At 45.3% G+C, this 24,659-nt stretch overlaps 1 protein-coding gene across 5 annotated transcripts in view; it reads right to left on the bottom strand.

The window, feature by feature from the left end:
• LOC107509904 (synaptotagmin-15) overlaps positions 1-22,685 on the bottom strand; it is a 37,613-nt gene extending 14,928 nt beyond the window's left edge. For 2 of the 5 annotated variants that reach the window (XR_004951630.1, XR_004951632.1), the window contains exons 1-11: positions 22,561-22,684; positions 22,121-22,284; positions 20,902-21,094; positions 20,246-20,388; positions 19,000-19,295; positions 17,342-17,512; positions 16,602-16,722; positions 15,427-15,606; positions 12,991-14,679; positions 8,842-8,929; positions 7,138-7,494 (exon numbers count right to left, since the gene is read on the bottom strand). Coding sequence is in view for 1 of the 5 variants with exons in the window: in XM_036223754.1 (XP_036079647.1) it covers positions 14,537-14,679; positions 15,427-15,606; positions 16,602-16,722; positions 17,342-17,512; positions 19,000-19,295; positions 20,246-20,388; positions 20,902-21,094; positions 22,121-22,127 (1,254 nt within the window). In the remaining 4 variants the exon portion in view is untranslated. Of the gene's footprint in view, positions 1-7,137; positions 7,495-8,841; positions 8,930-11,258; positions 14,680-15,426; positions 15,607-16,601; positions 16,723-17,341; positions 17,513-18,999; positions 19,296-20,245; positions 20,389-20,901; positions 21,095-22,120; positions 22,285-22,560 lie in introns of those variants that run through there. The other 3 variants (XR_004951631.1, XR_004951633.1, XM_036223754.1) reach the window with 3 other exon arrangements.
• Positions 22,686-24,659: the final 1,974 nt, after the last annotated feature.

The following is a 24,659-nucleotide window of genomic DNA, read 5'->3' as shown; positions in this document are numbered from 1 at the left end:
TGAGCTAGTTTCCAGAAGAAGGGGGGAAAGAAGAACCGAAGTGACTCCATTTTGTGACAGGCCTCCATTTTAGCCAGTTCCTGGAAATTACTGTTTGACTCTCACTATAGGAACGCTAGCCCTGCCCCCCCACCCCATACCAGATGTAGTCGACCAGTAGGAATGGCCCTGAAATTCCCCTTCTGTTGTTTGCTAGTTAGACCTCCCCTGCGGCTACCTTCCTACCAATGTCTGTAAAGGTCAAATTTAACTTACCAATCCTGCAACGCCAGGACCGGCCACCCCAGCCTGTGGTTTTTCCCTTTAAATATGTCTGTAAGATTAAGGAAGGGGCCCTTCTCCTGCACACTGCTTTGGCTGTGTGTAGAGTTGGGTCTGAGCTTGCTAATAAACTCCCTTGTGTGATTACATTGGCAGTTGTTTCCTTCGTGGCTCATGGGGTTCCGAATCGGGGCATAACAGTAGGAGGAGGAGAAGGGGAGAAAGAGCAGCGAGTTTCCTGAACAGCCTTGCCTGAGAAAGCTGTAAACTCCCCACGGCCTGCAGCAGGGCCCAGTCAGCAGGGCAGAAGGCAGTAAAGCAGGATGGCAGAAAAATAACAGTTGATTTTTACCAGCTGGGGCTGCAAAACCAAGGCTAAGCCACAGCCCTCATCCCTGAACCCAGAGGACCCCTCCCCCCATACCCTCAGAGACCCGATCACCACAGAGCCCCAGGGGAGTCTAAGCAAATGCTAACAAAATTGTTGCTAACACTGACAGGGACTGAAACTGAGGGTAGGAGCATGATTAAATATCTATAAGAAAATAAGAAGGTATTTAAAAAGCTTTATATAAAGCAGGGATCCAAGAGGCTTAGACACAACCTACTGGAAACCAAACAAAGAGTGCCTTCTTTGCATAGGCTAGAGAGACCTTTGTATAAAAATCTTCCTGGGGAAAAAAAAAAGCAGAATACATTTCCATTAATGCCCAGGTGGAGATATAATCCATTAAACACCATGAACAACCAAGGTGATAAACATCTCAGAAAGAGCGAGAAAAATCTCCAGAAAATAAGCTTATAGACATAGAAATATGCAACTTAAATGACAGAATTCAGGATGGTACTTCTAAAAAAAACCCAGTGAGTTTCAAAACATGTCATGTTAACAATTTCAGAAACTGAAAATATGCTTAGGTGAGCAGAGCAAGGGAATTGAAACCCTCAAAAAGATCAGAATAGATCTTCTGGAGACAAAAAACACACTGCAAGAGTTGAAAAATGAAATAGCAAGCTTGGGAAATAGAGTTGACCAAATTGAGGAAAGGATCAGTGATATCGAAGACAGAAATTTAGAAATAAATCAGAAGGAAGAGGAGAGAAACCAAAGAATGAAAAATAATGAAAGAGAAATACAAGAACTAGCTGATACCATCAGGAGAGGAAACATAAGAATAATGGGCATTATTGAAGGTGAGGAAAAGGAGCAGGGGCTAGAAAGCATTTTCAGACAAATAATGGATGAGAATTTCCCAAATCTAAAGAATGAGCTGGAGCTTGGAATTCAAGAAGTCAATAGAACACCCAATTATCTCAACCCAAAAATGTCTTCGCCAAGACATATCGTATTAAAATTATCAAAAATCAATGACAAAGACAGAATTCTCAGGGGAGCCAGAGAGAGAAGAAAATGGTACCTTATAAAGGAAAACCCATTAGATTATTGTCAGACTTCCTAGCACAAACATTACAAACCAGAAAAAAGTGGAATCAAATATCCAAACTATTAAGTGAAAAGGAACTACCAGCCTAGAATAATGTATCCAGCTAAACTCTTCTTTAGATATGAAGGAGAAATAAAGACCTTTGCAGACATACAAAAATTGAGGAAATTCTCTACTACAAGCCCTGTATGACAGTAAATAATGAAAGGGATCAGCTCACCTAAAATAAAATGACAAAAAAAAATACATAATTAGGAGTAAAGTGACTATCAGGCAAATAGAAGCAGAGGAGTGCAATCCTTACTAAGAACAGAACATTATAAGCTTAAATAATAAAAAGGAAATCGCTATAGCAAGATAGTAATGAACGTTCAACATACCTAGGGCCAAATTGAAACAACAATGACTGAAAAGTGGAAGATTCAACAATCCAAATTCACAAAGGGGAGTGGAGATAAGGCACATGCAGAAGAAACTGGATGACTATATATATACATACACACACACATATACACATATATACGTATATATATACGTATGTATATGTATATATAAAACTATCTTTTACATATTCATAATGGTAACCACACACCAAAGATTCAGAACTGGAGTATATAACATAAAACAAAAAGTACCAGAGGGAAAACCCACGAAAGCCAACAAAATAAAGAAAACAGAAACATGAAGACAAGGAAGCAATAGAAACACTGAGCTACCAGAAAGTAAAAGACAATATGGCTATCACATATTTCAATAATCACCCTAAATGTGAATGGACTGAACTCACCAATAAAAAGGCACAGAGTTGCAGAATGGATCAAAAAACAAAACCCAACCATATTTTGCCTCTAGGACACACATCTCAGCTCTGAAACTAGAGATCAACTGCAAAAAGAAAGCAGGAAGAACCACAAATACATGGAGATTAAACAACATGCTAATGAAGAATAACTGGGTCAGAGAAGAAATAAAAAGAGAGATCAAGAAATACATAGAAATGAATGATAATGATAATACAACATATCTAAAGTTTTGAGACACAGCAAAAGTGGTCATAAGAGACAAGTTCATATTATTACAGGCCTATCTCCAAAAACAAGAATGAACTCAACTAAACAACCTAACACTTCATCTTCAAAACTAGAAAAGGAAGAACAAATGAAGCCTAAAGTCAACAAAAGGAAAGAAATCATCTAAATTACAGCATAAATAAATGAAATTAAAAACAAAAAAAATGATTGAAAAAATAAATACAACAAAGAGCTGGTTCTTTGAGAAAGTTAATAAAACTGTCAAACCCCTGGCTAGACTCACTAAAGAAAAAAGAGAAAGGACACAAGTAAATAAAATCAGGGATGAAAGAGGGGAAATTATGACAGACACCGCAGAAATACAAAACATCATACACGAATACTATGAAAAAGTATACAACACTAAATTTAATAACCTAGAAGAAATAGATAAGTACCTAGATAAATACAAGCTTCCTAGACTGATTATACACCACGATCAAATAGGCTTCATCCCAGGGGCACAGGGATGGTTCAACATATGCGAATCCATTAATGTGATACACCACATAAACAAATTAAAAAATAAGGGTCATATGACTATATTATTAGATGCAGAAAAAGCCTTCGATGATACAGCAACCATTTATGATCAAAACACTTAACAAAATTGGTATAGAAGAAAAGTACCTTAACATAATAAAGGCCATGTATGACAAATCCTCAGCCAACATTATACTTAATGGTGAAAAACTAAAAACCTTTCCTCTAAATCAGGAACTAGGTAAGGCTGTCCACTATCACCACTCTTATTCAATATAACATTGGAGGTCCTAGCAAGTGCAGTCAAGCAAGAGAAAGATATAAAAGGCGTCCAAATAGGAAACAAAGAAGTCAAACTGTCACTATTTGCGGATGACACGATTCTCTATACAGAAAACCCTAAACACGCCACAAGAACACTACTAGAAACAATAAGCAAATACAGCAAAGACTCTGGATACAAAATCAATGTTCAAAAATCCATAGCGTTCCTATACTCTAATAACGAAGTGTCAGAAAAAGAAGTAGAAAAAATCATTCCTTTTGCAATTGCACCAAAACAAATAAATACCTAGGAATAAATTTAATGAAACCTGTGAAGGACCTAGATAATGAAAACTGCAAGATCCTATTAAAAGAAATTGAAGAAGATACAAAGAAATGGAAAGATACTTTGTGTTCTTTGATTGGAAGAATCAACATAGTTAAAATGACCATATTACCTAAAGCATTATATAGATTTAATGCTATCCCCATCAAAATCCTATCAGTATTTTTCAAAGAAATAGAACAAAAAATCATCAGATTTGTAAAGAAGCACAAAAAAACTCCAAATTGCCAAAGCCATCCTAAGAAAAAAGAACAAAGCTGGAGGTATCACTCTGCCCGACTTCAAATTATACTTCAAAGTGACAGTAATTAAAACAACATCGTATTGGCAGCAAAACAGATACATGAATCAGTGGAACAGAATTAAGAGTCCAGAAGTAAACCCATATTTATATGGGCAAATACTTTTAGACAAAAAAGCCAAAAACATACAGTGGAGAAAAGAAAACCTCTTCAATAGGTAGTGCTGGGAAACCTGGAAAGACACCTGCAAAAGAATGAAACTAGATTGTTATCTATCACTACACACCAAAATTAACTCTAAGTGGATTAAAGACCTGAATATAAGACCTGAAACAATAAAACGTATAGAGGAAAACATAGGAACTAATATCAAAAACCTTGGACTTAAAGAGGATTTTTTTAATTTGACCTCCAAAGCAAGGGAAGTCAAAGTTAAAATAAATGACTGGGACTACATCAAGCTAAAAAGCTTCTGCTCAGCAAAAGAAATTGTCAACAAGGTAAAGAGACAACCATCCAAATGGGAAAATATATTTGCAAGCAAAGTCTCCGATAAGAGCCTAATATCCAAAATATACAAAGAACTCATACAACTCAATAACAACAACAACAACAACAACAACAACAACAACAACAACAACAATCCAATCAAAAGATGGGCAGAGGACCTGAACAGACACTTCTCCCTAGAGGACATACAAATGGCCAACAAATATGTGAAAAGATGCTCAACATTGCTAGCTATTAGGAAAATGCAAATCAAAACCACAATGAGATGGCACTTCACACCTGTTAGAGTAGCTGTAATCAACAGAACAGGCAATAACAAATATTGGAAAGGATGTGGAGTAAAAGGAACCCTCGTACATTGCTGGTGGGACTGCAAATTGGTATAGCCACTATGGAAAACAGTATGGAGATTCCTCAAAAACTAAGAATTGATCTACCATATGATCCGGCAATCCCTCTATTGAGTATTTACCCCAAAGACTTGAAAACCCATATCCGAGAAGATATTTGCACACCGATGTCCATAGCAGCATTATTCATAGTGGCCAGGACATGGAAGCAACCAAAGTGTCCTACGATAGATGATTGGCTAAAGAAGCTGTGGTACATACATGCAATGGAATATTACTCATCCATAAGAAGAGATGAAATACTGCCATTTGTGACAACATGGATAGACCTTGAGATAATCATACTAAGTGAAATAAGCCAGATGGAAAAAGCTGAAAATCATATGATATCACTTATATGTAGGATATAAATCTAAAAGCAAAAAATGAACAGGACAAGCAACAGAGACTCATGGACATGGATTATAGATTAGTGGTTACCAGAGGGGAGGGGGAAGAGGAGGTAGATGGAGTAAAGGCAGTCAAAATACATGGCGACAGAAAGAAATCTAACTATGGGAGGTGAACCCACAGTGTAAATGTATATATGCCTTACTGTTAAAGTGTACAGCTGAAACTTACTGGATTTCATTAACCAATGTCACCATAAAAATAAATACATAAAAAAGAAAAAGAACTTTATGTATACTAGCTAGAATTAATATAAAAAATTAAAAATAATTCCATTTATAATAGAATATGAAAATCAAGTATCTAGAGAAAAACTTAATGAAGGATGTATAAAACCTCTACACAATATTTAGAGAAATTAAAGAGGAGCCAAATAAATGGAATTATATACTATGTTCAAGGACTAGAGGACTCGATATTTTAAAGATGTCAGTACCCCTCGAATTGACCTATAAACTCAATGCAATCCCAATCAAAATCACAACAGGCTTCTTATTGGGGAGGTGGTAGGGACTTAGCAAGCTGATTCTAAAATTTATATAGAAATGCAAAGTGCCCAAATAGCCAAGACACTCTTGAAGAAGAACCAGATTGAGGACTGAAGATATTGTCATTACAAATCAGTAATTAAGACATGGCGGCATTAGTAAAAAGATAGGCAAATTTACTGATATAACAGAAGGAGGCCAGAAATAGTGTTGAGATAATTGAATATCCTTATGGAAAAAAAGGAAGAAACTTGAGCCCGATGTGATAACTTATTCAAATATCTACTTCAAGTAGATTCTATATTTCAATGTGAAAGACAAAATAATAAATTTTCTTGAAAATAGTATAAGAGAGAATAGCTTTATGATTTTAGGATTTGAAAAACTTCCTAAAATTGGACACTCAAAGCATTAATATAAAAGATTGCTTCATTTGACTACATTAAAATAAAAAACCAGTTTATCAAAACAAATTCATTAAATGGGAGAAAATCAACCAAAAATATATTAACAAAACTATATTACTAAAAAAAAGAGGATTGTAGAAAACATTTGCAATACATTGAATCAAAAGAAATTCCTATAAATAAGAAACCCACAAATAACCTAATAGGAAAACAGCTCCAATTTATGAACAAGCACTTCACAAAGGAAGAATGACCCGCTAATATATGAAACATTGTTCAATCCATTAGTCATCAGGGGAGTACACATTAAATCCACAAGGAGATACCTTTACATGCTGAAAAGAACCATTAAAATAAAAAGGCTGACAATACCAAGGGTTGACAAGGACACAGACACATAGGAACTCTCATACACTGCTGGTGAGAATGTGAATTGGCACATCGACTTCGGAGAACGGTTTCGCTTTATCTACCAAATTGGAAGATATACAAACCCCTATGACTTAGCAACTTCATTTTTATTTTTATAGCCCCCGAAATGTATGATGAATGTTAAAACATCATGTGGCGTGAAGAAAGCCACACACACAAAAGAATACTTGCTTTCTGATTCCCTGCGTAAACTTCAAACCAAACCAAACCAAATCAAAAAAAAAACCTATAACGTTTAAGGCTGCATAGTTAGGTAGTAAAAGGAAAAAAAGTGATTACCATAAAACCAGGTTAGCGGTTACTTTGGCAGGAAGAGAGAGGTAATGTTTTGGAGGGGGCGCAAGAGAAAATTCTGGGATGGGAAGACTGATTTATTAATTATCACTTACCTCGCCCCTCAAATGCATCCTTCAGTACATGCTTTGCAGATGGAGTTCCCTTAAGCAGCTCTCCTTCGCAGTGAGTACAGTGCTAAACAGTAGAGGGCGCTAGAGACACAATGAGGGAGACAGGTGCTTTTCCTGCTTGTTCCCGTAAATGAACATCTGTCCCCGTGCCGGCGTGAGGACACCTAGTGGCATTCTGCCCCGGCCGCTCTCCCTGGACTCGCGATCCCTTGACCATCTTGCGTCCCAGCCCGGCCTGTCAAGCAAGTTCCCATGGCTTTCCTGACGTGGACACCACGCGCTGCAGGCCTCTGGGTCCTTTCTTTATCTGTGCTCGCACTCCCTCGGATCATCCAACTCCTGGAGGTTTGTCAGTTAACAAATTGATAAAAGCATATTTTCAAAACCAAAGAGCCAACAGGAATCAAATCTGGTCACTTGTGGGATTATATTCCCTCATCACGAGATGCACAGATAACTTTTACACAGTCAGAAGGGAGAGAAAAGAAAAACCAGAGGGAAGGAGGGTGAGAGGGAAAAGAGGACAAAGAGAGAGAGGAAGGAAGGGAGTGAGGGAGGAAGGAAGGAGAGAGGGCAAGAAGGAAAGATAAAAGGGAAATAGGGAGGAAATGAGAAATGCACAACCTTATTAGCAACTAAAGGTGCACAAACAAAAGCAGCTTATCTAATAAGCACGGAAACAGACCCCAGACCCTTGAGAATGTGGCAGTACTACACATTGTCTCTGTCTTTTTGAGGTCTCTCTGGCAATATGTAATAATGACACCATTGTTGGACACCTGGAATCTGATACATTCATTCCAGCTTCATCACTTATGAGCTATGGGGCTCAGAGAAATGGCATCCCCTCTTCGATAATCACTTTCCTCATATCTAAATGTGGCGAAGGTCACTCCTGGGCTGGTGTGCGGATTTAACAAGCTGCCTTACAAAAACCTAGTACAGTTCCTAAGAGCTAGTTCCTCTCTTCCCATCTGGACAGTTATTTTCACTTTGAGAAACACACCTTTTGAAATACTGGTAAAATGGGGAGGTGATTTGGACCAATAATTCCATACTTTAAAATTAGGGAAAACCATAATAGGCAGATTGTACAATCTGTCTTCATATTTGCATATTAAATTCGATTAAGAAATATATTCATTATGTTGAAAGAGTCAGGCTTATGGAATGTAGTCAGGGAACAACTTCATTCTTTTTTTCCAGTGACCCATTCAAACCTGCTTGGCAGGTAGCTTCTCCCTGCCCTTTGGATATAATTGAGGGCAAGTCCCATGACTTCTTTGATTACTCTTAGGTAACAATAAAATTTTCCTATAACTTCTAATTATAAAAACAGGCTGTATTCAGTACTGAACTGTCTGGCCTCATGTAGTAGTCTAAACTTCCCGCTCCATCTAAAGCATGCTTCCTTTTCATTCTCCCTCACCCTGGCTCATGCCTGCATCAGGCTGCAACAAGAAATGGGCACGTAGCAGTTTTACTACTTCTCCACTTTGTGCTTCCACTCTTCCTTCCCTGACTTGTTAACAGGTGTTTCTGATCATTCTGGGGAAGGGCAGGGGTATGGGAAAGAGGCTGTCTAAGTGGCAGGAGAGGTTCTGTGTCACTAGTAGTTCAGTAATAAGCTGGAGTACTCAACATGGGTTCTTCTTCAAGAAACTCCTTTCTGTGTAGATCCCTTACCTTGGGTTTCCGTGGCTTAGGTTGGTCCCAGAGTGTGGGCTGGCACACAGCACTGTCCCATTCCCTTTACAAATCTTGATTACATTTTCTGAAAATGGAAGCATAGACATTATATTTCTCAGACACCCTTACAAATAGTTCTAGGTTGAGTTTGCCAAATGTGAGACTAGAAAGCTGAAAGAAGGTAAAAATCATCCTTTTCTTCCTTTGACACTGACATTTATGACAACAATAAGCTGGAGGCTCTTGCAGTAATTGGGCAATGAATTCCACAATGAAAAATTAAAAAACCAAACAAACTATATTGGCAAATGGCTGTGAAAATTCCAGCCCATAATCATTACAGGATACCAAATTGGCCACAGTGGCTTTGAGGCATGGTAGCAGGTACACAGCAGTGAGGACTTCTTGGTGACCACACAACCAGGAACAGGCTCCTGGAATTCTCCAATTCTAGGGAACATCAATATGGTACATTGAATTATCATCCCAATTCTTTACCCCTTCGTGTAGCTATCTCTATTGCTATATAACTTTGCAGTTCCTCTCACAAAAAGGTATAGTTTACCTCCCTGCCCCTTGATTTTGAACTTGGCCACATGACTTGCTTCAGCCAATGGGGTATTAGGTAACATAACACAAGCTGAGAGTAGAAACATGTTTCTCTTTCTTCCACCTTCACCATGAAAAGAGCTTTCCCTGGGTAGCTCCTGCCCCTTCAGCCTGTGCTCAGAATGAACAAACATGGACCAGGCCTGGCTGAGGACCTGAGCCTGGCCAGACCCACAGCTTGGAGGTTATTTGCCTAAACTAGATCAGCCCACACTCAATAGAATCATCAATATATGAGAAATAAATGGTCATTTTAATAGAACACTAAGATGTTGTGATTGTTTGTTATGCACTATTATTGTAAAACTAGCTAATTGATACAAGCAACTTCTCCCCTTTTGACTTCATCAGCTTTTCCAAGATTTGTGTAATGAAAGTCCCTGTATAAATCACTCTTTGCTGAGATTTTTTTTTTCTGGGAAAAGAATTCTGGAAAAATAGTTATTTTTCTGCTTGAGGCAGACTGATGTTCATGCCAGGAACAACTGGAAAAGCTGAATACAATACACAAAACCTTTTTTTTTTTTAAGTTATTTGAGGGCTGCCAAGTTAACAAGCATTTGATAGGCTGTGATTACAGAAGAAGGAAAATACAATGAGGTTAGGTGACATTCTGTGAACCACTTTTCCCTTCAGGAAATTTGCTGATTGTAGCTAAGAAACTGAGCATTTGGGCAGAGGGCCATAGCTTAGAATCAGAAAAGGTAGCAGAGTCTTTGGACCTGGAGAGACAAGAAATTGGAGTTTGGGGTTGCCAAGGCACCTGGGCCTGGAAAAGCCAAGATGTCAGATAGAAGGGAGACACAGAAGAGTAATTCTGACACTTATGGGTTTCTCCCCTTGAATCATTTGCTGAATTATAAAGCTGTGCATTATCAAGTTATATAGGAAGTCTATGAAATACAGCAGGGCTGGCTTTCTTTCTTTCTTTCTTTCTTTCTTTCTTTCTTTCTTTCTTTCTTTCTTTCTTTCTTTCTTTCTTTCTTTCTTTCTTTCTTTGCAATAACATGACACTAAGGAGATAAAACTTGGAATTCAGGATCCCTAAGGAAAGAAGTCTATTAAACACACCGGATTCTCATTTGGGATCCTTGGAAGACTATACTCTAGAAATGGGGGCAAATCATAGGTAGAGATAGAATCTTACCAAAACTGTAACCTAAACTCCAATCAGTTCAGTACCAGATTGGGTTAGAGTTAACCTATTCCACTCTGTCAGAGATTTACTGTAGTAAACCATCTCTAGAGAAATAATGTGTCCTGAGGCCACTATAATTTATCATAATGGTCAGTATTCAACAATAAATTATCCAGCATGTCAAAAAACAGGATCAAAGGGGGAGAACATATACAGAATGCAGATGAAAAAGGGGTTCTACTAAAAGGTACCTTGCAGGGTAATCTGATCATAAATTCCCCACTGGGAAGATTATGGTGGGTAGCCATGCCCCAGGACTATAACTTCTTTAGTAAAAGGCTTATCTTTGCCTTAAGCCAAGACTTGTCCATTGTTTCTGTACATCTAGGTTAACAGAGTAATTCTCTTTTTCAGATCCCTCAGAGGCATAACTACTCTCAAGGGAGCACATAATCTTCTTACTCTCCTGTAATCCAGGGGTCTCCAACCTCAGGGTCGTGGATCAGTACCAGTCTGTGGCCTGTTAGGAACCTGGCTGCCCAGCAGGAGGTGAGCAGCAGGCCAGAGAACAAAGCATCTGTATTTGCAGCCGCTCCCCAGCACTAGCATCACCGCCTGAGCTCCACCTCAGATCATCAGGCATTAGATTCTCAAAGGAGCACCAGTCCCCGGTGCCAGAAAGGTTGGGAGCCCTGGGAGCCACTGTTGTAATCTAATCCCTGCCTTGCTTTCTCCCTCCTTTGTTTAAACTTCCTTAATTTCCAAATGCATAAAAGAAACTTCAAACTATCATTTTAGGAATCATTTTTCTCAGTCTGTTGAGATCTTGCTTCCAGGAATAACTTCTGTTTGGCTCAAGTACGATTTTATTAAAATTCTCTACAGGTTTGGATATTCATACATCAACAATAAAACTGATCCATCAGTGACCCAGATATTGGTGTGATTGACAAAAGGAAGACTTTCATCAAAGAACTGGACTCTATAACAAAATATTAAATGGAAATTAAGTGTTGCAGTGTTGACAATGGGGGAGGCTGTGCATACATAGGGGCGAGGGTATGTGGGAAATCTCTGTACCTTCCCCTCAATTTTGCTATGAACCAAAAACCTAGAGCTACATTTTTGATAGAAAGCAGAAGAGTGTGTGTGTCAAAAATAAATCAATATAATCCATCACATTAAAAGAATAAAGGGGAAAAATATGATTTCTTCAAAAGATGCAGAAAAAATATTTGATAAAATTTAACAATTTATGGTAAAAAGAAAACTTTTAACAAATTGAAAATATATGATCATGAGTATATTAAAAGTCCTATAGCAAACGTCATACTTAATAGTGAATATTGAAAGCTCTGCCCACTCCTGAGACTGAGAATGAGACAGGTATACCTACTATCACTATTGCAGTTAGGCCTACCCGATACCATTTATATATCAGCCTTGTATCCTGCAATTTTGCTGAACTGGTATATTAACTTTAATGGTGTGTGTGTGTGTGTGTGTGTGTGTGTGCGCGCGCGCGCGCGCGCGTGCATGTATTCCTTAGGATTTTCTATAGATGACCATGCCATCTGCAAATATAGATTTAATTCTTTCTTTACAATCTGGATGCCTTTTTTTCTTGCCTGATTGCTCAGCCACTGAAATTTGGCAAGATATAAAGAAGGCACAAAGATTGGACAGGAAGAAATAAAACTGTCTTTTGCAGAGGTTATGATTATATCCAAAGAAAATACAAAGAATTTACTGACAAACTACTACAATTTAAGTGACTTTAGCAAGGCCACTCGCTAGATATGTAGACATTCAAAAAAGTCAATAGAATCTATATATAATGGCAACAAACATATATAAAACACCTAAGAATAAATCTAATGAAAGACGTGCAAGAACATTTTACTGAAAACTACAAAACAGTCCTAAGAAAACTTACAAGAGACTTAAACAAATGGAGGGATATGCCATGTTAATGAATCAAAGATTGAATACTGTAAAGGTATCACGTGGCCCCCAAACTGTTCTATTCACTCAATAAGACACATTTAAATTCTAGTACTTTTTTTGTGTGTGTGGAAATTGACAAGCTGTTTCCAAAATGCTGTATGGAAATGCAAAAGGCTTCTTTCTTCTGGGGTCACCTTGTGAACAGGATTTGAGACAATCCACGACAGCTCTCTCAGGCCCACGGGAAACGGATATGTACTTTTAGGCCTGATTGTAGCTATAGACAGGGGCCAGCCCAACATAGCAACCCCTTCCTCCTCCCTATCAGAGCATAGAGACAGCCAATCTCTTGGCATTGAGATTTTTTAGTTGTCATTCGGACACACCATTCTACTCTGTTCCTCAAAGGGGATACTTTCCAACTTTTTCAAGTGTCTCTAGAAAGGCCTCACCTTGAAATGTAGTGGTGGTTGGCATCTACTGTCTCAGGACCCTAGGTAGACTGCTACAAATATATAGAGAGAACTCATGTTATGTATAAGCTATGACACTATTAGAAATTACTGGAGTGTGGACTATGTTGAAAATGTGCATGTGAAATAAGAGAGAGAAAGCAAAGACAAGATATTTTGTCCATGCAGACCACTACTAGGGAAAGCTTGTATTTGTGCATTGACTGAGACTGGAAGTCAAGTGAAAGGGGCAGAAACTGAGTATAAAAGGTTCATTTCTTTCTTCTGCTGAAGTTACTTCACTGAACAAGAAAAGAGACAATGCTGGTTTAAGGGTTCATTCTAGTTATTACAATAACAATGCATTGACTGGGAGTACAACAGCATTAGGGTTAAAATACAAACTGTGACAGTGACAAGCACAATGCTTGCTTGTTACCTAGAGTATAACTTCACTGGGGTTGACGTCTGTGGTTTGTGGGAACTTCTATCTTAATGAATTTTATACCGACACCTACTACACCACAATAATGGTAATGAAACTGCTAGGTTTCCAGGAAAAGCTCTCAGCTCTATGGGCTACATTTTGGCCATGTGTTTTCACCATTTTCTGCATAAAGTTAGTGCCCCTGAAGCCGAATGTTGCTAACCAGGGAGACCACAGAAACTAGCAGCAGAGTGCCTGTGAGACCAGGGGTGTGAGGTGTTGAACTCTGGGAGGGCAGGCCGTGGCCCAGACTTGGCATGATGTAGGGGTGGGATCTGACATGGCCCCAGGGAGGTACCTGACACACAGATGAGGCCCTTCTAACAGGGAGTGATGCTGAGAACCTGTCCACCACTTGGTACCTGGGTGGGCTACTCACAACATTCTCCTGCAGGTCCTGAAGGCAGCGAGTCCCCACCTCTGGGAGCTTCCTCTCCTGAGCTGTGGGCACACCATGTGGCCTATACATTCTGGGACTTTTCTACACCTTCATACGGAAACCTATTCTGAGATTGTGCTATTTATTGTGGACCAATTGAAATAAGTGCTTGGGGTGTCCCCCCTTCCCTTAATTCCTTCAGGGTAGTTTGTTTTCTCTGCTAGATAGAAGGCGGAGACACTACATTTGAAAAACTGTAGCTTGAGCATCAACATGCTATTAGCTTTCCAAGATGGTGAAACCCAAGTTTACCCAACACTTCCATTCAGCACACACAGTTATGCTATCACTAAATAGACTATTTCTTCTGAACACTGGTCCAAATCGGTACTGTGATGACCAGGAGCTGGGATCCTAAGCCCTGGTAGTCCTATGTGTAAAGAAAGAGAAAGTGAGTCAGGAGGATCTCTTAGGCTGGTGATTAGACACTGGCCACACTGCTGACCAGACCAGGGCTCTTTTGTCCCTTGTTCTCTCCTGTACATCGGCGCTTATGTACCCCTGGTATGGACTGGCCCAAGAGCCCATGAGATGCTGGAAGATGTGCCCAGGCTGGTGGCTGTCATGCACGGTGGTGGGAAGAGCAGGCTCCTGAGGCATATGTGAGGTCCCTGCTTGAGTCAGGACTCAGTGGTGCGGCAAAGTGCATGCCAGCGCTTCACTAGCTCCTTCGGCTTGCTGAGCATCTCATCCCAGTGCTCTAGCTCTTTGCCACGGGCGTACATGTAGGGGCCCACCACCACCCGGCCCAGCTGGTGGGTCTCTGCAGGGGAGGAAAAGCACTGTTAGTCTCTGGAGCACAGAAGCCGTATTATCTCAGGCATCCCCATCCCCCTGCCCCTTTCTCCTTCTCTCTCTCATTTATTCTTACCCTCCAAGGGAGTAGCCAGGCCCTCTCTATTTAAACACAGAGCTGACAGCCTCCAAAGAGGTCCTGACTTTGCTCTGGAGCTGGAGATGGCAGGAAAGGAAGCCCAGGTGGAGAGCCTGCCCTTTGGGGGAACCCATTCTATCCCTCACCCTCATGGTGGGCTGTCTTAAGCCTGCCTCATGTCAAAGAGCTGACGGAAGAAGGGGCCCCTCCAGAGAGAAGCCCTCTTCCATCAGCCCACTTATACATTCATGGGGAACATTCAACAGAAATTTCACCCACCAACTGTCACAATAGAGACCAGCCATCTCTGTTTCCCAGGACAGTGACAGTGGACATTGGGTTATGAGGCAGTGTGGGAGAACTGGCTGAGATAACTCCATCCTGTCATTCACCCTGAACCTCACCCAGGACCCAAAGACTAGTCTGGAGGCATGAAGCAACACAGAGGTTACAGTGACACACGCATCAGGTCACTTGGCCATGCTGCCTCCAACCTCTGGTGATTTGCCCCAGAGGGGGTGGTAGAGGGGGTGGCACCCTCTTTCTAGGGTGCCGCAGAAAGTCACACTGGAATAAAGCTGGGTGTGAATTTCAGCTCTCGCACTAGCCAGCTCTGTGTTCTTGGGCAGGCCTTACTGTCTCCTTCGGTGCTCTGCAGCACTGTCAGGCTGAGGCTGGCAGTGTCCAACTCGGTGGGGTCAGCCTTGAAGCTGAAGGTTTCGCTGTACACAGGGTTGGCAGAGCCCAGCACAGCTGAAGTCTTCTTGCACTTGACAAACTTGTTGTGGTTCATCAGGGACACTTTGACAAACACACCTGAGGGGTAGTGCAGACTAGGCTAGGAGAGGCAGGTAGGAGCTCAGCCTCCAGCCAGTGGGAGGTCTGGCTCAGGGTGCACATGCTCACCCAGACATCAGTAGCCCATTACTCACAGCCTCTGTTAGCCAAGGGCATTATAAGAGGAAACATGGTTGATTAGTGTACTGCCTTAGGGCTGAGGAAACACTCAGCTCCCATCCTCTTCCTTCCTCTCTGCCTTCTGAACCACCCACGGCTTGGCTAGCCCTTGTTTACCAGAGCCTGGTACCACACACCCATCTCTCCCCAATAGGGCAGTGGTGGGGGGCGGAGGCACTGACTGCTAGGTGCTCAGGCCCTCTGGGGTTCCTTAAACGCCTTGTCCTTCAGAGGGCAAAGGTTTGGGGGGTGGGGCTTAGATGAGTTTGGGATCTATAGCAGAAGGTTGAATGCCAGTTTGCTTATGGTGGCTCAGATGTGGAGAAACACAGGTGGCAGACAACCACCACCTTGCTAGAGATCCACACAGGGGCAAGAAATGTCGGGTGAGCCAGTGTAGGGCCTCTAGTCCTCCAGCTCTTGGGTCTGGGAAGTTGGAGGAAGCAGAGCATTACGTGGCCTGCCGACCTTCTTCCAGCAGAGGGTCATGCCTGTGTGCAGGGGAATCGTCCTGAGGGGCAAGGACACACAGAGCCTCTCCTTGGAGGAACTAGATCCCTTCACAGAAGGGGGGGCTGGAGGCGGCAGCACAGTTCAAGGGAAAAGTGAGGGGCTGACTTGGTCTCAAGGGCCTTGGAGGTCTTGCTGGTGGTCAGGGGAATGCAGCATTGGATTTGACATCAGGAAGCTGCTTCTCATACCACAATGTCCACAGAGGGTGGGTGTGCCTCAGGAGATAGAGTTCTGTGATGGGCAGTAGGCACACAGAAACTGGATGGCCGGGGTGGGGGTCAGATTCTAGCCCTAGCTCTTAAGTTCATAGGGCTGGCTCTGCCCTGAAGAGGAAAACTTACTGACAAAGCCCCTGTCCTCCTGGAGCTGGAGGCCCTTGGCTCGTAGCACGACCACTGTCAGACGGCTCAGGCAGTCATTGTAGCTGAGGCAGAATTGGAGGTCGCCAAATTCTGAGGGAGGCTGGAGAGGCCAAGGGGAAGGTACCCTGTCATGCTGGTGGGTGCTGGAGGAGCCCTAGTGTCTTCCTCCTTTCTCACAGTGGTCAGGCATGGAGTACCACTTGACATATTCACGTTCCCTCTTTAAGCCCACCTGTCATTTTATAGACGAGAAACTAAGGTCTGGAGAGTTGACACTAAGGTACTGAAGATCACACAGTAGTGAGGACCAGAGTCAAAGATTCAAACCCAGGTCTGGGGAATGCCAAACTATTCTGAGCCACAGGGTCTTTCTTGTGAGCTGAGGGAAGGCAGGTAAATATTTTCCCTGGTGGTCCATTTGGGATGTTGCCTTTTACAGCTGTCTGATCTGGATGGGCATCCAAACATGGATTTTTCAAGTTGCTCCAGGTAATCTGGCCTCCAGGTCAAAAGAATCTCAGGTGGCCCCTCCTTGCCCAGGAATGATCCCACACACCCCTTTTATCTCATGCAGCACCACCCAGGCCCACGACCCTGAGCAGGGGTGGTGGGCAGTATGCTGAGGGCTAAAGCTGGACAACAGGTGCTAGGCCACACTTGCTGATTGCCCATGATAGTCTGCCACACAGTGGCATATGTTTGGTGACTTTGGCCTTTACCTCCAGGCTCTCAGCCTCCAGGTCTCTCCAGATAATATGCCGGCAGTCACCTGCCAGGATCTCATTCTTCAGGGGGAACAGCACCTGGCCCAGGAGCTGGTGCTTCCTTTGCCTGTCCACATGGTACACCGAGAACCGCAGCACCCTCTGAGTGATGCTCTTGCTCGACACCTGGGGGAGATGAAGGCTGGGCTGAGGTCAGGCATGGGGACAAGAGATGGGATAGTGTGGCATATTGTTCTGGACACAGGAGCTTTTGGTGAGAGGTTTCACAACCAAGGACCTGTATACCTCAAACTCAGCCATCTTTGGGCACCCTTCACAGCAGCAGGACCAGCACCTCCAGGAGGTAGGAACGTGTGCTAGAGCCTCATCACGCAGAGTGTGCTCTGAGGACCAGCACAATCCACCACCCTCTGGACCTTGTCATAAATATGGGTCCTTGGGCCTTACTCCAAACCCATGAAGTAGAATCTGCTGTTGCACAGGATCTCCCAATGATTTGCCTGCACATAGAACTGTGAGAGGTCCCCTACTGGAGCCCATGGAACCTGCCCATCTCTGCTATCTGAGTTGGGCGCCACAATTCCCCTCTCCCTAAGATTCAGTCTCCTCATATGTGAAATGTGAAAATGGTTCTTACTCTCTGGGTTGCAAAACCCCAATCACAGTGTCTGACCTATAGCCAATGACCAATTAATATTGATTTTCTTCTCTTCCTGTGTTCCTTCCCCTTTCCTTTTAAAGCACAGAGAGGTCAGGATCAAGTTAATATTGGGGCAGGGTAGGGTAAGGAAATATAAGTATGTGAGCATGACACGTGACCATGCTGGTCAGCCAGCCTGTACAACTTGGTCTTGATGTCCTGACAAGAACAGGTTCACCTGTGAATTCTCATAGCCTTGTACCCAGCAGGACAGCTGGCAGTTGGGCTCCATGCCACCCCTCTTCTCAGCTCTCTTCACCGGAAGAAGGCAAGAACTGGGGTGCTTGCCTCTTCCTGAATGCTGACCACCTCTCCTTACCTTGCCAGCTAGCCTGCTACTCAGCTCAAAAGAATGTTTGTACAAGGCCTCTCAGCAGCTCTTGATGGCTAGTTTCCCATAAGAACCCCAGTCACCTGCTGAGGCTCCCAGGCCACTGTGTGCTTAGCTGAGTGTCCCAATAGCTTTTATCCCTCCAGACCCTATGCCAACTAATCCACCGTACAACAAATGTACCACCTGCCTAGGATGACTCTTGGGTCCTGTGCTGGCCTCTGATAGGATAGGTGAGTTCCTGACCTCATTTCAAGGGGCCTGGGGGTTTTACCCTCTGAATTTTTTGTATAACCTTGCTATAAACCACATAGTGCTCCAGGGCTTTGGGGTTCTTCTTCTATGCCCCATGGACCAGAAACTGGCATTCAGTAGGCACTTCAATAATGTGTTTTCTTTTCTATCCTCCAGACAGCCTGTACAGGAGGAGTCCAGCCCACTGCTCTCTTATCCTCCAAGTCTCTCCTCTCCCCCATGCCATCGGAGTTCAGGGCTCTTGTAGGCCCTGACTTGAGGCCTGGGGATTCTAGAGGCTGCAGGACCTTGGCTAGCACAGAAGACTGTGGCTCTCTTGTGTAATGACTACTCTTTCCCAGACCCTGCCTGCTCCAGAGGCTGTACCTGGAAGATAAAGTGCTCATCAAACTGAGGGTTGGCGGTTTTGCGTTTAGTCTTAGACTGGAGGAAGCGCCGCTCATCGGGAAGCAGGTGGAGCTTCACCAGGGGGCTGCAGGTCTCCGAGGGGGCTTGTAGCTGCTGTGCCTTGATCAGGCCCACCAGCAGCCGCTCGGCCTCCTGCTGGTATTCCACAGAGAACCACAGTCGCCCCAGGCAGCCCTCAGGGAAGTCGGTTTCACTCTTGTCCTCTGGGAACTTGTACAGCTCTGGGTTGATGGTCCCCACCACGCACACATCTCCTACAATACAGGGGTTGGGAGGTCTGGCAGGCCAGAGGAAGACAGGGACCTGGGGGACAAGCAAGCTTTGGGCTTCACTGCCTCTCTCCTGGCTAATCACTTCTTGGCTATGCCTCAACCAGGCCTCTCCTGTGGCTTCTTGCTTCTTCTGACCAAATCCACCCCAACTTTCTTCTGCAGTCTAAACATAGCCCCTCTCTCTATTTTAGTTCCTCCAGGAGGCCTTCTCAGCACTAAGGCATTGTACATCCAGGCCTGCTTTTCCCTGGAGCCCCCAGCAGAGGCCACAGTATTTACTCAACTCCCATCTTCTGTGATCAACTCTGTACCCAGAGGTCGGGGCCTGCTTTGGGGTCACAGCGCCCAGCACCTGGCCTGGCCACTTTCTGTGGTATCTCAGTGATAAAGTGTTGCCTCTTTTCTTTCTCTTCAAATTAGAAAGGCCAAGCTAGAAACTTGGTGGTTCCTGGGAAGGTCTCTTGAAAGGCCTTCAGAATAAAGAGGTGACCAGAAAGCTATGCACCCACTTCCTATCATTCTGCCCTCTGGATCAGCCACCCCCTGATCCTGGAAAAGGACCCAGCACAGGTTCTGCAACTGGAAACACCAGGGCTCCATTCTCCAGATCTGTTGCTTACTGCTTTTGCGACCTTGGGCAAGGCATGGTTAACCTTCTGAACCTCAGTTTATGAATGTGTAAAATTGGGAGGCAGTCCTTCTACCAACAGAGGTATGGTGAAGTCTAACTCCAAAATGGCACATGAGGCCATATCAGGCCTGGGCTGGGGTGCTGTAGGCACTTGGTAAACTGAAGTACTTGGAAAGACTGAACATTGGCCAACTCTGGCATCCCTGGGCCCATCCAGGCTGTGTTCTGGAGCCAGGCTCACGAAAGCAGATTGATCTGCCCTGCCCTGAGTAGACCCTGACCCCTGGGCAGGCACACTCACCAAGGTTGCTGCTAGTGGAGTGAGGCCGGAGCTTTGAAGTTGGGCAGGGGTCTGGTGGCACCTGGGCCCACTCTCTGCTGTGCAGGGGCACCCAGTCTCGGCTTTGGAAGGAAGGGGGCACCACAAATGGCACACCTGGTGGCCTGTCCAGAGGCAAGGAGACAACATATAGGTGGCAAGTGAATGGTGTGGCCTCAGAACGCTCAGTTCAAAGGTGTTGAGTGCCAGGGGCTGGAGGAAGAAAAGTGAGGAGACAAGAGCACCATTTTCTGGTCCTATACCAGACCACTGCAGTGCTCCCCCACTCCCCCCATACTCACACAACCAGAGTCAACACCTCTGTGTGCCAATGGCTAATTGAAGAAGAAGCACAGCCTCTGGAGTCAGCCTGCCTGGGTCTGAATACCTGTTTTCCCACTTTGTACTTATGTCCTCAAAGCCTCAGTTTCCTCAGCTGGACAATGTGCTTCATAAAGCCTGTCTCATGGATCTGGCGAGGATTCTAGGATTTCTTTGTGATAACTCCCAGCCTGGTGACAGCACAGAGGCTGCACTCCATAAATAGACCTTTCCTTCCTGCCCCACTCCAAGGGAAATGCCACAGGGAGGGCCCTAAGCAAGGTCAGGAGCTCACTGGGCCCCACATCCTGCCTCACCTGCTTGTCTGAGTCCCAGCATGCAGCCGGCAGAGTTTGTCCTCCTGTAGGCTGGAGGCAGCTGTAGTCCCCGGCAGCTCCTCATAGGTGAACTTGGCACAAAGCCTCTTCCAGAGACAGCAGCTCACCCAAATCAACAGCAGCAGCAGTAGCAGCCCCCCAAGAGTGCCCCCAATCACCAGGGCCACCTGCTCTGGGGGCAGAGACCACCAGGATTGTGATGCCTGAGAAAAGCCACTCTCCTTCACACAAGTGGCCAGCTGGGGGCAGATTTGGGCAGCAACCTCAATCCCTGGGTTGGACCCCAGGGGTGACACAGAAGCACACTTCTTGGGTCCTTGGGTCTGCTGGAGAGGAGGCTGCTGGCTAGGCTCTGCTGTGTATCAGCTGAAATGCCATTTCCCTTGGGATCCTATTGCCTTGGACAGCACCGACTGGTTTTCTTTGGAAAGAAACTGGCCCTGGACCTGGGATTCTGTCTGAAATGAACGATTTCCTTGCACTTCTGAGTAGAAATTAAACCTCTTCTCTGAACCTCCATTTTCCCTGGGTTCCTCTTCAGACTTGCGAGTGAGCTGGGTGTGGGCACTACACACTTAGGAAAAGCACAAGAAGGGATGATGCCCTGGGTGGCGTTCAGAATCTTATTCTTTGGGATCCTGGAACCTGCTGACAGGTTGGACTCATTTTTGAATTCTGCAACTTTCTCTAAAACCCAGCCCTTCCCCCAACCCTCTACTAAGGAGAGCCACTTAGGGGAGTCGGTGGGAGGCGCTGTGGACAAGGATGGGGGCGGCAGGCGTGAGTAGCAGACACACGGACCCTTTGCTGCTGGCACCTACCCACACATTTGCGGAGAGCTGGGAGGCTCTACCCAGCGCCCGCTGAGAGTGCCTAGATGCTGAGTGCCAGGCACCTGCCCGCTGCCAAATCTGGGCAAAGAAAGGACCTCCTTTGGCTCACGTGCGGGGTTGGGGCTTCTGGGCTCTGGACCTGGTGGGGTGATGGCATGGCGAGACCCCATCTCCTGACATCTCCTGACCCGTAAGCGTCTGCGAGGAGCTGGCTTTACTCTCCATTCCACTCCTCGCGTCCCTCTAGGAGCCGGGAGCTGCCAGTGCCGGGGCTACGCCCCAGTGGGTGCCGGCGGGGCTCAGGATAGTGGCCAAGAGGCCGGGCGCAGTGCTGGGGCGAAGTTGGGGAAGGCGAGGGCACTTACCGGCCATAGGGCTGCTCCGACTGGCCGTCAGGGCGCGGCCAGGGGCTCAGTCTCCCGGGGCTCCGCGCCTCCCACCGCTGTCTTGGGGCAGAGTACTAAAGCGTGACGCAGGGCCGAAGGCGGGCGCAGGGGCGCCTATCCTTTGTCACACTCTGGCCCTAAGGCTGTGGACAGCGGAAGAACAGACTCAGCGTCCGCAGGGCGCAGCTCCTCCCCGCTCTGGTTCCGGCCTTAGCCCAGGAGGGACGCGGAGCAGAGCGGGCGCTCCCGGAAACCACAGGGCTCCTAGCGGGGCGGGCGCCTTGGACTCCCTGCGGCTGTGGACGGTGCGGGGTGCGGTGCTATGGCCACCCCTTTCAGGAGTGCAGAACTGGAGCGTTCTCCGTCCGCGTCTGATAGAGGGCTACCTGGGCACGCACCCATCTAAGGATGCGCCTCACCTGCTGAAGCTTCTCTGCGGGTGAAGCTGCGGGCTCCAGGACCGGCTACGACCCCTGCTCCAGGGAGCCTCCCAAATCCCAGGGCGTAGTCCCCGTACCCTATCCCGGGCCCCATGAAGCCCGCCCGTCAGCCTCGCGGGCTATACGGCTCTAAAGTGTTTTCTTTCGTCATCTCAATAGACGAAATAATGAGGCGGGCAGAGTGCGGATTCTCCAGCCCCGCCATCTAGGTTCCAAAGCAGCTCTCCACGCTCCTACTCTGTGTACTTGGGACAGTTTACTTCAGTACTCTAGGCTCACTTTTTTCAATTGGGCTAATACGACTAAGCCCTCTAAAGTTACTATTTGTGTAACCTGAGAGCAACTGAGTCCGGGGCTCCTGCTGCCTGCGCTGCTCAGCCAACAGACTCACACAGGAATTGGGATATTTAGAATAAGCGGTTATTGTCAGAGCACCAGTGATCTGAGAAGGCAGCAGGTTAACACCTTCAAAAACTGCCTGACTTTCTCAGTCCAGCTTAGGGTATTTAAGGGGAAATCTGGGCATTATTCCAGAGGCTGCATGATGGTTCCAAGGGTCTGTTATGCTTCACTAAGCCTTCCCTCTGGCAACGTAGTCCCACAGTAGTATTAGCAACCCAAGAACAAAGATGAGAGTAATCTGGATAGAATGCTCGACCATAAAGATTATGATCAGCAAGCATAAGGGCATTAATCATAAGTTCCAGGGCAACTTTCTATCGCAGGAGATGTTACAAGCTCTGGGTCAAGCTGCAGGGGACAATCTATTGTTAAGCTTTAGGGTAAGGATAGGTGAGGCCTTGGACGCTGTAAGATCTTTATTATGAGGGTCCCAGCTGGGCCCTTCTACAGATGTAAGGGACACTTAAAATGGTGGCTGGCCTGCCAACCCTATTATAGTGAGTATTGGACCAAGGGTGGGCGTTGCCTGGATCTCCTCTGAACCTGCAGCCTCTATTGTTATAGTGATTATTATCAGACCACAGGGGCTGTGCCCATCAAGGCTGGTGGAGGCTGCCTTGAAGTAATGGCTCAGGCAAGCGCCCTTTTGGTCCTCTGCCAGCTCTCACAAGTCATGTGCCCTATCGGGGTATGTGCATCCTCGTGGCACCTGCACGGCGTCCCTGTGAAGGACTCTGTTGAGAGCATGTGAAATCTCAAGGCGTCTGTAAGTGAGGATGAAAGGAATACATGATGGGGGGAGGGTTGATCTTGTTTTACAGCCTTGAAGGTTGTATCCAAAGATCCAGCTTGCACACCCCTACCACGTGGCACCTGTGCTTATCATTGGATGGAGGAGGTGGAGTGGACAAGATGGAGAGCGGGCCAGGCTGTCAGCATGTGTGAAGCTCCACCCTGCCTGAACCCTTGATGACCTGTGGCAGGTTGGGTGGTGAACTATGGTCTCCTTCACTCAGGGTCTGGGAGCCTTTGGGCGCCAGGGTGCAGAGCAAGCATGACCACTCTCTTTCTGGGGTCTGGATGGGTATGAAGTGGTGAGAAGGCGGGATCTGCTCCCCGCAGCTATCCTGGAGGAGTGGAGCCTCTCTCACTGCTCCATTCCTGCACAATGCTAGGATCTCCACATCCTGCTAGGATCCCCACACCCAGAACAACCAGGTACATCTCATGTCTTGCGGACAGGACATTTCCTTCACCCACCCGCCTACAAAGCTTCCCTCAGGAGACCCAGTCATGTAGTCTGGAGTGTCTAGAGAACTTGGGTCCCTCACCTCTGTTTCCACTGGGCTAGCAATGTGGGTAGTATCTCAGGAAATGGGGCCTGAGCCCCCCGTAAAACTTCCCCATATTTCCCATCACATCTGGGTTGGATGTCTGTATTAGTTTCCTGTTGCTGCTGTAACAAATTACTGCAAATTCTGTGGTTAAAAATCAAAATTTATTATTCTTCCTTTCTGGAAGGAAGAACACTAAAAGGGATGTACAGGCCTGCATTCCTTCTGGAGGCTGGGGAAAAATACATTCTGTAGTCTTTCCCTCCTTCTAGGGTCTGTCTGCAAGTGGCCCCTTCATTCATCTTCAAAGCCAACAGCAGCATTTTCTAATCTCTCTGACTA

This window comes from Rousettus aegyptiacus, unplaced genomic scaffold (genome assembly GCF_014176215.1).
Source record: "Rousettus aegyptiacus isolate mRouAeg1 unplaced genomic scaffold, mRouAeg1.p scaffold_m13_p_6, whole genome shotgun sequence".
Lineage (NCBI taxonomy): Eukaryota > Metazoa > Chordata > Mammalia > Chiroptera > Pteropodidae > Rousettus > Rousettus aegyptiacus.
This window is presented reverse-complemented; position numbering and strand designations above follow the sequence as displayed.